Source organism: Chironomus tepperi, unplaced genomic scaffold, assembly GCF_022539635.2.
Source record: "Chironomus tepperi strain 1889 unplaced genomic scaffold, CSIRO-AGI_Ctep_v1 contig_33, whole genome shotgun sequence".
NCBI lineage: Eukaryota > Metazoa > Arthropoda > Insecta > Diptera > Chironomidae > Chironomus > Chironomus tepperi.
The window spans coordinates 1,027,089-1,043,700 of record NW_027226155.1 but is presented as its reverse complement, the minus strand read 5'-3'; the positions used below and the strand labels follow the sequence as shown (position 1 = coordinate 1,043,700).

The following is a 16,612-nucleotide window of genomic DNA, read 5'->3' as shown; positions in this document are numbered from 1 at the left end:
ACTTTATTAAATGTAGAGAAATACCAAGAAGAAACTTGCAAATTCAATTCATCCACATTTATCTGCATTTATACTCATTTCACTGCATGTAATCATATTTACCTGCCGACACCTGGATATATCAACATTTATCCACTGTTTATTTCCCCTTGAAAAATACTGCACTTATCAGAAATTAAAATAATCATAAAAGATAGTAAATGACATAAAATCAATTGAATTACTCACATCCACATCCAATTTGCTTGCAATATTTCAATTAAAATCCATCAATCAATTGCGAAATTTAAGCTGTCAATCACTTCAGTTTCTTTTATAATTTAATGCATTTGCTCTATTTGCTTGTCCTCCAACTTGATATAAACACAGTCATCAAATAGATTTTAAAGCTTGAAATGCATTGTCCATTGCCATTGGAATATCAAAGGCACTTGAAAAATTTCTGAGAAAAACTGAAGTTGTGTAAAATTTTTCCAGCACTAAAAATATCAAACATTACAAAAAAGGTATCCATGTGTACCTCCAGCTGTCAGGCACAATAACTTATCAGATCTTCAAATATCCACAATAAAGCATACTATGACTTCCTCATAAATATTAATAAAAATCCATATTAACTTCAAGTGAAAAATGCCATGAAAGACCGCATGATATCAAAAGAAAATCGGCTAAAATCCGAAGATGCTGTTCATAAAAAAGAAAGATATATATTTTTTGTGAGTATTTTAAAATGTTTGTGCCGATGATCGTGCATAGTGAGAAAGTGAAATTTTACTCTCATTTCTTCTATGACCCAAAAAAAATATATAATTTTTGGCATGTATGTTGTACATTTTCATAACAAATTTTTGTGACTGTAATTAATGTTATAGAAAATATAGTATTTTTTTGCCTTACTTGTACAGCAGGAAGTTTATTGATCTTTAACAACATTTTTTCTTTGCCGTTCCTTTTTAACTTGAAAATCGTGTTTATATTTATCATGAGTATTTACAACTGTCTGATTTTAAGAAAATTGTAATTTTTCTTCAGTACAATGTACAATTTGAGAATCGGACAAAGAATCTTACTTTATTTTGAAATTTATTGTACCATTTTCATGAGTCTGCAATATCTGTATGCCATTAATTACTCTCCAAGAACATCATGTCCACATCGCGCTTTAAAAAGTGCAATTTATTATGATATTAAATAATAATAAAATAATTATATTCACAATGTTGGGGGTGTTCACAAATTACGTATGTACGCTAAATAACGAATTTTTAGGTTACAAAATGTCCATGCTTGTTTAGACTTTTACAAAATTTTACCCCAAAGGGCCGTTCACTTATTAAGTATGCAAGCGAAACAACGAATCTTTAGACCCTTTTTGACCACAACCACCAGGGTGTCTTTTGGCCCCAGGGCCAGCCACAAACTTTTTGGGAGGGGTTGATTTTTTTATGATTGTCCAAAAGTTAAGAGTTTTTTTTTTTTTTTACAGAAAAATCTCTAGAGAATTGAAGGATTTGTTCCAAAAAGTGGTCAAACCCCCTCCCCCTTGTACCTGAATACGCCAAGACCATTCTCTCCCCTAATAAGCACACCTAATAAGTAAATGCCCCCAACTTTGTTTGTGGATTGTGGAACTAATTGTCATAAACCGCGAGTAATTAAAATTTAATTGGCGATAATAATTTCTATTTGTTAATTTACATTGTAATGGTTAAAAACTGGGTAAAATGAAGATAAAATGAAAATTTCAGTCATATTTTAATAGCCTTATTAGCATGAGTATAACATGTGAATAAATATTTTATAAGGTTTGCAGTTGATTATTGAAATTTTATTATTTTTTGCATTTAGTTTTTTTTCGAATAAACGTGCTGATATGCAGGTAATTAAAGTTCTAGAGCTTAAGAATGTAATGATATTAACTTCAAAGGGAAGGAGGGAGAGGGGTAATTAGTCTTGATTTTTTTATGAAGGATGGGGTTCACCACCGAAATATCCCTTGAGTATGCCCTTGCGCAGATATGTACACAATTTCAAATAAATTTGAATATTTGGATCCAAAAGTATATTCAACTTTGAATTTCAACCATTTTAGGATTGATTCGAAATTAACAACCTACCATTACTTTCATATAGGCCAGTGCTGTCCAAACTGAGTGCCAAAACACAATAGTATATCATGTCATAAAAGCCTGCCATAATAGCATGTCGTGCATTGTAACTTACCACCAAGTTGTGCCATATCACAGAAAAGTTTGGACAACACTGATTTAGGCATTTATTATGTATAATTTTCCCATTGAGCAGGGTGAGGAAGGGGGTTGATCTCAAAAAATGTCTGCTTACGTTTCAGTTTTCATCAATACAATTTTAATACATGTTATGTCAAGATCGTTCCAAAACAACACGAAAAACGTGAAAAATAATGAATACCTAGTATCTTGTTTGACGTTTAGCCCAATTTTCCTTGAATCACAAATGACTAATAAACGATTCACTGACGTAAAATGAAAATTCTATGGATCCCAACATATTCATCGAAATTTATATTTCCAATTTCAAAGATTAATGAACTACCAAATTCGAAACACTTTAATTTCTGAAAAAAATGGTCAACGGATGTCAACAGTTTGGTCAAGATCTCTATTGAAAGTTTTAATATGATTATAAATTCAAAATCTACAGAAATCCTCAATTTTTTAAAATTATAATTATTGCTTCTCTTAGAATTAGTCTGGGTGGTCTTCAGACACATGATTTTAATTAGACACATGCCTTGCAAATATTCTTGTCTAATAATTCTACTACTTGAAAGCAATAAATTAATGAAATTAAAATTGAACTTATTAATTTATGCCAAATTCAAATCTCTGATGGAAATTAATTAACATACTTTCATAGCGTGGATAATTAATCATTCGATATATCTTTCCATGTGCTCATTTACGACAGTGACACATGTATATACAGAAACAATAAAAATTCAGACTGTAATTTACACAGAGCTAATAAGGTGTTTAGTATTTACAACAATTATGTCCTTCTGTATAGTTTAGCACGCAAAAGTTATCGGCCACCAACGGCTTAATAATTTGTAGAAATCGTGTCGACACGTTTAATCCATGTTTGTGAAGATAGACATACTTATAGACACGCACAACGTCACTCAACATATTTTTCGATGAAAATTCCGTCCGCTTAGTCATTTCCTTTAAAATGTATGACTGGCAATCGAGAAGACATCAAATCAATTCACAACTCTTTCTGGCCGCATGCCGCCTACTCAGATTCCTCGCTCCGATGACAAAATTCATAAAAGTTGTCAATATGAAGGAAAAATGAGTTTACAACTGAATTACAAATGATGAATGCGGACGTAAAATTGATAAAATCCTTAACGGCTGTGAAAAATTCAAATAATTTCCGCAACACCCAGCGACACCTGACGGCATATACCCAATAAATCTCAGAGTCTTCTTAACAATAATATTGATGTACTTTCGAACAAATAATTTAGCTAAAATTTAGCATTTTAATCATTTGTTAGCTTGTGACTAACATGGTAGTCGGGACATAAGCACACTAGGATATTAAATCTGCTCAAAATTATTTTAATAATGTGAGTATGTTTGATAAAAATGTGAAAAATATTTCATTGGAAATGAAAAAAAATTCAGAAGTGCCTGAAAAAGTGAAAACCACCTTAAAAGTACGATAAGACTTGCTAATAAGTGCTAACTAATTCAGCAATTGCGAATGTTCAGTTTTGGACTGTTATGACATAAAGTGTTATTTTATTTATGTGTGACTACATCAGCCCTTTTTACTGCAGACTTCTTATCGATTCCAAATTTTTCATGCCAAAAAAATGTGAAAAAAAATTTTTTTTTTCTCGTGACGCAAAAAAAGACGAAATTTTTTGCAAGAACTTCAAGTCGTGTAATTTAATGAATATTTCACGTCTCAACAATTAAAAATAGCTTATTATGAAAACAAATCGTCAACAATGTCTGACGAGTGAATACAAAAATAGCCATTAAGATAAAGGTTCTTTGACAAAAATATGCTTAAAGTTGCGTGACTTTTCTACTCAATGATACTAAATTGCCATTCATTGTTGCTTGTTAGGGGTGGAATTCCGTGTTCAATAATAATCTACGATTAATTCCTAGTTCTGTTTTTTTTGTGTGTCATTTGAATTTTGGATTATGTTGATCGTCGGAAACAAAAATATTAGGTGATAAAATATGGATATGAATTTATATTTTTATCCTTACGTACGACATGCAGTACAATAGTAAAAAATAACAATATCAAATCGTGCCTTAACATGAGAAAATTGTTTCATGTTTTATGTATTATAGAATAATTCATTTCCATTTATATAGCTTGTAGTCATTATTAACTCATTTTCAGTGTCAATTTCACTATGAATTGAAATAAAAATCAGAATAGCGTATCAGCATAATGATCATCTTAAGTGACGTTTCTGAAAAAAAAAAGTAACGAATTCTTAATTAAAGTGGGAGGTTAATGGAAGTTAATTAGTGACGAATTTTCAATTGACTAAATTGCTGGTGATAACGAGGACGATGAAAAAATTGATTGTGTGGCATTTCATTATGTCAAATGGGATGAGTGTGATGTGTATGTTAATTGCTAGGTTTTGAAATTTGATACTCAATTTTTATTTGAAATTCTATTTAAGAATTTTGAGAGTAAGAAGAAATGATTGTTTTTATATAAGAAGTGATGCATGGGGTTAGGTAATTGATTGTAGGGGTGCAACCGGCTTAGTATGTTGTGGCTTAATAATACAACGTGCTTGATAAGGCACTGTTATGAATGTAAGATCGTATTGATGGTGAAATACATAGTCAGAGCAACTATTTCTGAGCAACTATTTCTGCAGTGAAATACATAGTCAGAACAGAAATAGTTGCTCTGACAAAGTTTCTCTGACTATGTATTTCACCATTAATACAGACTTACAGTCATCGTAAATAAGACACCAAAATGACTGACTTTGACTCATTTTTGCAATAAAAAATGCGGTATTCCGCGTTGTGCCGCTTTGGAATTATTGAGCATTTTATTGAATTTTGTTTCGTTTTCTCGGTCAAAGTTGAAAATATGTTTTTATAAGGTGTCGTTCACTTATTACTTTGGTCGTTTTGATTACTTATTACGAGGAGGTTTTATTAAGAATTGGGGATAGGGGAAGGTCCAAAAAGTCTATTTATGGCATTACGTAATAAGTAAACTTTGGAGCTAAAGTTACAAATTTGTCTAAAAGGAAAAATATTCCCTAACAGACAAAAAGCATGCTCTTAAGAGTTTGCTTACCTTAAATGTACTAGATGAGCATGCTCGTAAGCGTTGCTCTCACCTTACTCTACTCTTAACAGAACATTCTTTGCATGCCAGTGATTTTTCCTACAAATCTGTTTAGAATTTATCAACTGTCATTTAATATTCAAATCATATTTGCAACTACAACTAGTTGATTTTCCCCAAATTTATATATAGTTGTTGACCCCTTTCATATGAATATTTCAGTCTGTTTTCTGACTTCAAACAATAAACATCATCCTAATTTAAATCCGTAAGGAAGTTCTTTAATTAGACATACATATTCATAAACAAGCACTGCTATCTTATCTCCACAACAGAATCTCATACTACTTAAATATTTGAGATTTAGATGTAATATAATTCGATAAGTGCTATGTACTTAAAATAAACGAATATGAAAGTATCATAGATTACATAGAGCAATTCCAGCAGTTCTACTAGAATCATTTGTTTCTATTAATACTTGAGTTTTGAATATAAACTAGACATTCAACCTTAATTTAATTGTCAATAAATTAATGTAAGGTAAATGACAAGAAACATTTAACAAGCAAATATCGTGTATAATAAGCCTTTTGCATGCTAACAAATGAGTGATGATGATTAGTTTTTATTGATTCAAAATATATTTTAAGGAATAAAGTGCACGATTCATGCAGTTTTTGGGTCATATTTAGTGTCATGTAATAAACAGCAAGCTCCAAATTAGGTTAAAATCCGAGTGGAATAGTTTTGGCTGTCGTATTACAAGTAGACAGCTTGACAGAGGCTTTCATGTCGTTTATCGTGACAAACAGGTTGAGTTACATTTTAGAATGTAATATTCGAGAAGTCTGAATGTATGAAGCTTCCGTAAAAGATTACACTATTCAAATGTATTAGATTATTATTTGATATTAATGGGAACTATTTCTATGCACGTGTTTATGGGATCGTTCACATAATTTGTTCACTTTTTAAGGGAGGCGGGGGTATGCGGCATTTTTTGACGAGGTGATGGGGTGAAGGGGGTGGCGAGTGGTGTAGACAGGGAAGCCATAATAAGTAAATAGCCCCTATATTTTAGTACAAAAATCAGAACCGACCGAACAAGGTGCCAGTACATTACTTTCTCAAAAATATGTTAAAATTTGAAACCTTTTTCACATTTTTTGTTACTCAACTGGCTGTTTATAATTTTAAGAAACTCCTTTGGTATGTAAATGCGGAATTTCAACCATTTTGGCACAAAAAAGGTCAAACGATTTGCCAAAAATTTCCAACAAAACTTATAAAATATTCTTGTCACGTTTCATTGGAAAGGACTCAAAAACCAGCAGAATTGAAGTCTGATTTCTAATGCTGTACAATTGCTTAAGATTTCACAATAGCCAAACTTGAGATTGTAAATTTTTCATAAATTGCAAAACAATTTTAATAGACAGAACGAATGATAATATGGATATAATAAATAGAGTTTATACACTCGTTTACTGGTGACATTTAAAGCTTTCACATAAATTATTCATGCTCATATCCTTTTCCCTTTGATTTGCATACAAGTGTGCATGAATACATACATACATTTTTTATTTCCAATAAGTAATTTCAAAAACCGTCAATCAATTACCATTATTGCTAGTGGGGCTGACTGTAAGGCCATTTAATTAATTATATATGTCATTTTTCTTATCATTTTAGAATCAGAAAATCAAGCAGGACTTTATTAAATGGAACGATAATTGTTAATGGATATTAGTTATGGCAATTCATTTGAGCCGAACGCTTGCAATAAAAGCAGCGTTATTGGCCGGATTGTTACTAATATTCTTCAATTTGATTGGACTACGATTCGAAATCAAATTTGATCGATCGCCCATCAATTTATCTCATACGAGGTAAGAATTTTAATGAGACATTTTGCTCTCCTTTCATATGCCTTATATTCAGACATGACGTTATGATTGTTTGCCATTTGATGATGCTGCTTGCGGTGATTTTTTTTTGCTTTTCGACTGTGAAATGTTCTTCATCTTTCGATTGGGTTGTGTGGTGTTGCTGTGGGGAAGGAGTATGTTGAGGATAGTTTTGGCATTTTGTCCCAGACTATGAAGTCGTGACGATTGGTTCGATTGAGAATTTGAAGCAATCGGAAGCAAAAATAAGTCATGAATTCATGAATACATGTTAATGAACCCTGATTAGCTACGGCTTAGTCATCGCTGATATTCTCTTAACCTTGAATATCCAAAAATATTTACTTACTAATTATGAACTTTTCGAGTGAGTAGCTTCTTGTTGGTTCATGGAACAGAACATGATTCGCGAATATAAAGCCCCGAGGAACACAAATGATGAAGAATTGGCCACAGATCCTAACAGATAATCAAAAGTATGCTTCGTACCTGCTCTTGAGCTGTTAGGGCTCAGCAAAAGCTCTTTTATGAGCACTAAATCTAGCCACCTTCCTGTGGCATCCATATGACTGTCAACAATAGACCATTAAAGTTCCCTGGTGGAGCCTTTTTCATTTGCGTCACTCGGGAAGTGCTAATCAATGAACCAAACTCAAAATGCGTCACTGTCGATCAAAAATCACCTTCTTCCCCAACTCTTCCTTATTATATGCAATGCAGCATCTCTCGTAAGAATTATATTTGCTTGAATAAATTTCATAATATCAATTATGTTGATTTATTTGGAGCAGCAGCGAAAAATGGCAATGAAACTTGAACATTTGCCACTAATTTAATTTATTTATCTCATTCTCAAATTATTTTCTTGTAGCATACCTCTTCAATGGCCAAAAAGAACGCACACAAATCACCATAACTTACAACATCATGCACATTCAATAATATCGACGACGACAAGACAGACTCCAATAAATGAATCGATTTACTCCAGTCATAATGCCTCAAAAGTCACTAATACGACAAATTTGAATCTCCCTGATAGATCTACGAATGATACATCAACATCAAATGTAATAATTAATAGTAATGATAGTGTGTTTAGTGAAACTGGTGATATTAAGTTAAAAAATAGTCATAAAAGTGGTAAAAATGTAGAAATAGTTAGTCATAGTAGTAAAATTAGTGATAAGGTTAATGGAACCGTACTGAATAATGATGTAGGATCATCTGTATCAGTATTGCCAATGGTTGTTAATCACGATGTTAATCAGCATAAAACAATTAAGCAACTGCACAATGTTAAGATAAAAAAGTCAAAATATCAAGATTTTGATCAAAGTTTAGTTCCAGATGAAGGAATATTTGATAGTATCATGAAGGTGCTTGGTCTTAATAATAAATGTCCACTTACACCGCCGGATCTTGTTGGACCAATTGAAGTCGATTCTAGTCCTGATAATTTGGAGAATGTTGAGAAAAGTTTATCGTCAAAAGTTGAAGCTGGTGGACGTTATAAACCTAGTGAATGTAAAGCACGTGATCGTGTTGCCATTATAATACCCTATAGAGATAGAAAACAACATTTACCAATATTACTTAAGAATCTTCATCCATTCCTTATGAAACAGCAAATTGATTATGGAATATTCATCATTGAGCAGTCATCAGATGGAAATTTTAATCGTGCAAAGCTATTTAATGTTGGCTTTGTTGAAGCATTAAAGCTTTATGAATGGGACTGTTTTATATTTCACGATGTGGACTTATTGCCAATGGATGATAGAAATTTGTATACATGTCCTGATCAACCGCGACACATGAGTGTTGCTATTGATACGTTCGATTTTAAGTGAGTGTTTTGTGTCACGTCGAAGCGTGGATAATTTAAATTGATTTGAAGGATTTTGTTGTGTGGAATTTATCGATTATATAGACTGCAATATACGTAATTGGATGGAAATAAAATGCCACATAAAAGCGATAAAGTGGAATTAGACTAAATTTGAATTTGATACAAATATTATTGATATATTAAAATTATGGGTGGATTATTGAGGCTAAAATTATGTTGAGAATAGCTATTTGAAGCATATGAGGATTTAATCTACTTTTTGGGGCTTGACTAAAAGTGATTTTGGGGCTGTTGTCTTCTACTGTGTCGAAGGGGCAAGGAGATGGAATGGTTTAGTACTTTGGTACCTAATACCGATTATTATTGCAATACCGACTCTGCCAAATGGGTTTGAGACTAGGCAAATGAGAGCACGGCTTACAGTCTGTCTTTGTAGGCTGTATTGTATCAAAGGGGTGGTTCTGATCCCATTGTTAACTGTAAATCAGAGCTCGAAGTCGATATGGTTGAAGTCGACTCTACTTGACTACGAGCTCTGCTGTAAAGCAACTGTGTGCAGAAGTATGACACACTCTCACTCTTAAAACAATTGTTAGCCTCACTAAAAGCTGTTCAAAATGATTTAATATCACTTAATCGATACAATAAGGGATATAAAGGAACTAGTTCTCAATACTCTTCTCAATATAGACCTCTCCTGCTTTGAACATCCATCGTCTCTAAAACATTCGACAGCATATACAGCAAGCCATTTCCATTTACATTTCCATAAAATTAAACCTTTTTGAACAACAGTCCGCTGTGCTGTAACCCCATTAAAGTAATTGATAATGACATTTACTTCATTGTACTGCGCCAAAATATAACATCCATCGATAAATTTCCACATAATCTGATTATCGTTGACATATTTTTCAAAAACAATGAACATCATATGCCAATATTTTTTTCATTTCCCCCCCATAGACTACCCTATTCCTCAATTTTCGGCGGAGTCTCGTCAATGACTACAAAACAATTTAAAGCAATTAATGGATTTTCGAATTCATTTTGGGGCTGGGGTGGTGAGGATGATGATGCTTCCAGAAGACTTAAGCACGCTGGATATCATATCGGTAAATATTTATTATAATTTGACACTTTATCTGTGCTTAAGGGCATGCTTACATAATTTATCCAAACTTAATTATTCACTTGTTTCATATTTCTTACTAAACAACAAAAATTCTTCTTTCATCGTTTATAGCGAGATATCCGGTCAACATTGCACGTTACACCATGCTGTCTCATAAGAAAGAAAAAGCAAATCCAAAACGGTAAAATGAAATTTTTTTGTTACTTTTTTTATATTCATTTCCCGTGTTAATTAAAATACTTTTCTTCTTTTCTTCATTAGCTATGAAAAATTAGTGACAGGCGCCAACCGTTTCAACACCGATGGATTAAATTCACTTAAATATAAAATACTTGAATTTGGAGCCAAACCATTGTATACTTGGATTTTAGTAGAAATTACTCCAGAAAATGTGAGTATTATTACATGAGTTGTGTAAGCTTTTGATGTTTATAGAAGTACTTGTGGAAGCTTTTTGGAATGTGACTTGATTGACGATAAAACGTAAGAGTGCTCTGACGGCTATGCAAAGGATAATTTTTGATCATTGACTAACTTACTTAATGCAGAAATATATGCATTTATGGCTTCATAATGCGAGTCACTTAATGTGAGGCGTAGTGACTCGGTAGCGGAATGGTTTCGCACTTCCATTGTTTCCTGACAATACCGACCAGGCAATCATGGATTCAAAATTCAGCATTAGAAATTTTTCAAATGTCCTTTTCCGAATCATACTTATGTAGTGAAAACGCGATTTAAAGCTTCCTTTTGAAGGCTAAACGCAGGAATGTCGTCAAAAGAGTGGTTCAGATCTTACTGTAAACGATGTATCTAGGTTTTAGTGGGAGATCTGACAAATACCCATTTTTTAAACCAGTGGTGGGCAACCAGTATGCTGTGGCACATTATTCAGTATCATATGTCTTGTGCGGTGTTGATCAAGAGCTGCCACTTAGGTGTGTCGTAAAAAATTAGCTTAACACTGTGCTAAACTGTAATTAGCTAAGCAATTCATATAATGCGAACCTATCGGTCTCAATGTCTGAACAGCTAAAGGGAAAGTGGTTCGTACACTAAACACGAAAAATAAATTTTTTGACCCCCTCCGAGACAAGGAGAGAATGTACAAGAGAGGAGGAAGTCATTTTAGGCGAATTATCGATTGATTATCCTTACATATATACCATAAGTGAACGGCTTCTTCAGGATTAGACGAGAATTCTTTAATTTTCCATTTTGGAAATATCGACTCGAACCTGATTATGATATGACAATTATACCGGACAATGCTCAATGTCATTTTTAAACATGATGTATATTCATGAAATATAAAATTTTGAATATTTCAAATATTTCCACAGATTTCCTCTTGGTTCTTATCATGAGTATTAGACCTGCACATTTATGAAGTCAAGTTCATATAAGAGAACAACCTTCAATCTAAATTATCGATCAAATATGTCAAAAAGCTCTCAAACCACTCAAATCCAATTCATCAAAAGATATTTCATCTAGGATAGAATTCCTTCATGTCGATGATAAGCACTTGATTAACGATTTTTTTTTCTTGTTACAGAGATGATGAACCACAGCGATGGATCATGAATTTTTCAACAAATTTGTTTTGGACTTAGTTTATCGTGTTTATAAGTTGTTATAAACTTGCAACAGAAATGATGAATTATCTGCAATTTACTTGTGATGGTGAATTAATAGACAAACGTACTCGAAATTGTGTGAATTTGGTGAATCTGAAATTTTTTATTATTATTGTTTTTATGATATTAGGTTTGATATTTAATTAAAAATTGAAATTGTTATTAGATTGCCGTCCAGGAGACATTAAAAAAATTTATTAGTTCTTTTTTCGGAATGTTTGTAAAATAATTCAAAAAAATTGAAGACGAATTCTATAAGAAAGAAAAAAGACCAAAGAGGACCAAGTTAATTATTTTGTTTACGTGGTTCTTGACTAAAAAACACAGAAAAAAATTCAAAAAAGCACAAAATTTATACAAAACAAGGAACAGATTACTTACTTAATTATTAGTTTTTATTGAATAGAAGATTCTGATGATCAGAATCGTAGCTTTATGTCAATTTTAGAAACATTTGTTATTGATGAATCTCTTAGAATCTCCATAAATTTGAAGTTAAAATGGATATTTTTGAGCTTTTAGGATTTGATGGAATTGTGTCATGATTCTTATGTTCAGAGATCGATGTAGACTCGAATTTTGTATGAAAAAGTTGATTCAAGTCGACTTGACTCCATACGAAATTTGAGTCGACTTCGAGCTATGTTTATTCCGATCGGCTTAAATTATTTATGGTGGCGAATCGGCTGCTACATGGAAGCCAAATCAGCGTCTATATGGCAGTGTTTGCCACCTGGTTGTCATCAAAAACGTGTACCAATCGGGTGTGTTATTAGTTTTTGGGGTTGGACCCATAGTTACATTTTTAAATTAGACCTAAATCATTTGGTAGCATTTCAACCAGCCTGAAAAGTTTTTATAATCCGAGCGACACAAATAAATATTCTGCGCAATAGAGCTTTTAATGCTCTCCTAAAGCTCTTCTATTGACACCAAATAGAAGCTGCTTCCGTGTGATACCCAATTGGTTTGCGGAAGCCATTTGGATGAGATAAGGAAGAAGGTATCATTCGATGTTAGTAAAAGATCTGAAGCCTTGGAAGCTTCAATGTGGAGTCTTCCTCATTTTTGTCACTCAAGTAGAAACATTGAATTTTTCGAATAAACTAACCAATATTAGCTTCTGTAGATATGGCTTAAGATTCTAAATGAAAATTAGTCGTTCATGAGTCTCATGAGCAGCTCAAAGAATTAAGTAAAAATTAGTATTTCCACAATCTCTTCCTATAATCTACTACAACTCCGAGTGGACAAAAATACGTTAGAAATAGTCATCAACTGGACATAAACTTGTCAATAACTAGTTATAGTAGTTGTGTAAGGAACATTACACAAAAGTATTAAAATTGAATTTCATCACTGAATTCAACCATTTGAATTTCACAATTCATATCTTCACTGATCTTCACAATCAATTCCACAATCCTAACAGCTCAAAGAATCTCAATCCACACTAAATATTCAATTTACATCTTTACCCAATCTCTACCTATATTAATATATTCAGTATAATTAATTAATCCTATGAAAACAAAAAAATCCTATAAAAATTTTTTACAACATTTGGGCGTACAACAATTTTTAAAAATGAAGAAATTTTCTAGATGCGCTAAGCATTTACTTCTTATGCCACAAAAAAAAAAAAACATTAACAATCTCAATAAGAATAATAGAAGAGAAGAATAAAATCATAGATTAATAATAATTCAATGAAAATTGCATCATAAAACAGATGATTTATCGCTTACATAAAAACAAGCAAAATAAAGACAAATGAGTCAATAGATACAGAAAAAAAAATGCTGAATTATCTTCTATTAAGATATACAACAATAATGTAATAAATTTACAATAACTCTCAAAAGACGAAAGACTTCAATTAAATTTATATTATTATTTTTTTTTTCGATAAAATACTTTCTATAATCGAGATATTAATAAAGAGTGCAGTTTTGTTGTGCTTGATCATGTGTGCCCGAGTTAAGCAGTGATCATTTTGGAGTCTTCCTAAGAATCGTGAGACGAGGTGGCTTGGTGGAGGAATGGTTTCGTACTTCGGTATTTAGTTATTGTGATGCCGACCAAGCGGACATGAGTTCGAACAGGGTTTCTGGAAGCGGAACCGCAAAACCGCACTTTTTGACCCCAAAATGCGGAATCCTGTCCTTTTTCGAATCATATTCAAGGAAAGCGCATCTCACAGCCTCTCTTTGTAGGCTGAAGCCAATAAACTGGCAATAGCGTCTTCCCCGAACAGACAAGGGGCATAATTATGAGTATGCTTACAAAATTGAGCATGCTCGGTTAAATTGATTTGAGTATACTCATGGATATGCTCATTTAGGTGTCTGTTAGGGTTCAAAGGAGTGGTTCAGATTTCATTATAATCTGTAGATTTGCTGAGTGCAGTAATCTGGTGGACCCTCCCACGTTAAATATTCATTAGTAACGAAACACCCAAAAAGCTCTGGATCTCAAGATTCTGAATAGCTAAAGGTTTTCTAAGAATCATATCGATTTTGTAGGACTTTTTGCCATAATCAAATAAAACGATTAAAAGCCATTAATTGCTGAAATGATTAAGTTCAAAATTTATGTGTCAAGCACCATATCTTTGGTTCGATTTAACATATAAATTAAGAATCTTTTATTCACATTGTGTGCATTTAAATAATTTTTTTACCAAAAATCCATAAAACCTCGAGTCCCAACTTAAATACTCCAAGTATCAATACTCGGGCTTACACAACAAGAACAGTGAAATGAACACATATACTCAAAATCCTGTAGGATTTTTTTTTGTTCTTCTTCAGCTCTAATTTTCTTCCTCTCCTGATAAATGCGCATTGATAAGACACGCCCGTTATTCAAAAAGTAAAGTGAACAAGAGAGATGAGGAAGAACTTATATACAGCAACAGAAATGAAAACATAAAGAATTTCTTCTTAAGCGAAATTAGCAGACATATACATAGTAAATATGGGAATTTTACTCTTTCTCCAGGTTCTTATAAAAATATCTTTTATGCGATATACTTTTTTTTATTATTTTTTTATAAACTGCCTTACTTCTTCTTGTTCATTATTATTAAGGCAAACATTAAGAAAAATTGTGGGGATTAATAGCATGCTTAAGATTAAGACGCATTTTCTTTGGATATTAGAGAAGTGCTCGTTATCCTTTTGGGACCGTTATTAGAAATCTACCCAATTCAACTACTAATTTACCATAATTGTGTTAATATGCACAAGTTGGTTATTCGATCAAAAATCAGGTACTAGACTGTTGTGACTCTCTGACCAAGGTAAATTCGCGCTGGTCTGGAATCGGATTTTTAATGGATTTACCGATTTATGGTATTCGGTTTAGGTTCAAATTCTTATAATTTGAGCTTGCATCTATCTCAAATTGTGTCTATGCCCTCGGGAAAAGTTTACCAAGGGGTCAAGTTCTTAGATCCTAGAATCTAGGAATCAGTTTTATTTAAACCCATACCCTAACAGACAATGAGCATTCTATCCTAAATGAGCATACTCATGAGTATACTTAATTAATATAATAGACTACATAGGTTTTTAGCTTTAGGACAGGGTATTCTAGAGTAACCTACAAACAAGCCCTACTGCTTAGGCGTAGCCCTATCTTATTTTTATGACTTTAATATGAGGTATATACCTGGTAGAGAAGAAAAGGAACCATATTGATTATTGATTTGACTATTTAGAAGAATTCCTAGTGATAGTCAATACTAAACAAAGCTCTAGAGCTCTAGCGGCTTCAAAATTAATTAATCTTCTTCAAAATCACTAAATTAGGCTCCATAACATCCATCCAACAAGATAAAATTCAGCCATCTATTAAAAAAGCTTCAAATCATCTCAAAAATGCTATAAAGCAAGTTAAAAAGAACCTTTGCAGAAAAAAGTAAATAAATATTGCTGCGGCTTGAGGGCTCTAATTGATCGCAACTAGAGATGTCAATTATTTGGGTTTTTACTATTTGTACAAATACCCAAATACCCAAATATTAAACCCCAAATATTTGTACAAATATTTTTAAAAAAATTTTTGGTCTAAAAAGTAGGTCTAAGGACAATTTCCAGGATAATTCTTTTAAAAATTGTCTCAAATAACAGCTGAGCTTTTTTTCCATCATTGCGAAAGTTATTTACTGCTTAGTTTAATAAAAAAAAGCTAAAAAAGTAAATCTAGTTAATATTTTAATTCTTGTACCCACTGAAGATGTGCCCACTTTGGACCTATGTTGCACCCACAAGAACTGAGACAATAAGTGCAGATTGAATAATTTATTTTCTTTATAAGTATTAATTCTTCAGGAACACTTTTGTCTCATTTTCTATTATCTGCATACAGGAATATATCTATTGCTCTGTAGCATATTATTTCTACGATTTTTCTACAAATTTGCAGCAGATCTGATATAATTAGCATGATTGTTCGTTAGGATTTTGATTATGATAATGCTAACTTTATGAAACTTTACTATGCTTGGTATATTATTTAACCAAAATATAACTTATATTCAACATAAATGTCTTAAAGATTGATTAAAAATTTAAGCTTATTGGACTTTATATTTCAAAATATGCGATTAAATTCAAATTGGCAAAAAATTGACACTATAAATTTCAATGAAAATCAGAAATTTTATGAAAAATTTCATTAAAAGTGATGATTTTAGGCGGACCCAAATATATTTGGGTTTAAACCCAAATAT

General features: G+C 32.2%; 1 protein-coding gene across 3 annotated transcripts; it reads left to right on the top strand.

Moving 5' to 3' along the window:
- The first annotated feature begins 3,479 nt into the window (after positions 1 to 3,479).
- On the top strand, positions 3,480 to 16,379 carry beta4GalNAcTA (beta1,4-N-acetylgalactosaminyltransferase A). Of its 3 annotated transcripts, none has more exons than XM_070646105.1 (7): positions 3,480 to 3,616; positions 7,033 to 7,229; positions 8,119 to 9,096; positions 10,066 to 10,214; positions 10,346 to 10,415; positions 10,496 to 10,625; positions 11,793 to 16,379. In XM_070646105.1, the coding sequence occupies exons 2-7, from the start codon at positions 7,093 to 7,095 to the stop codon at positions 11,796 to 11,798; spliced, it is 1,470 nt and encodes a 489-aa protein (XP_070502206.1). In that variant the 5' UTR covers positions 3,480 to 3,616; positions 7,033 to 7,092; the 3' UTR covers positions 11,799 to 16,379. The 3 variants fall into 3 exon arrangements, with proteins under 3 accessions (XP_070502206.1, XP_070502189.1, XP_070502198.1); XM_070646088.1 differs by having other exon boundaries at positions 11,578 to 16,379; XM_070646097.1 differs by lacking the exon at positions 3,480 to 3,616 and adding an exon at positions 5,585 to 5,602 and having other exon boundaries at positions 11,578 to 16,379.
- The last annotated feature ends 233 nt before the right edge of the window (positions 16,380 to 16,612 follow it).

What these genes read in the sequence shown, in the direction of transcription:
- beta4GalNAcTA (XM_070646088.1), top strand. Translation starts at nt 7,093, where the DNA reads ATGGCAATTCATTTGAGCCGAACGCTTGCAATAAAAGCAGCGTTATTG. An exon ending in ATTGATACGTTCGATTTTAA is followed by an intron (nt 9,097 to 10,065) that starts GTGAGTGTTTTG and finishes TCCCCCCCATAG; the next exon opens with ACTACCCTATTCCTCAATTT. An exon ending in GCACGCTGGATATCATATCG is followed by an intron (nt 10,215 to 10,345) that starts GTAAATATTTAT and finishes CATCGTTTATAG; the next exon opens with CGAGATATCCGGTCAACATT.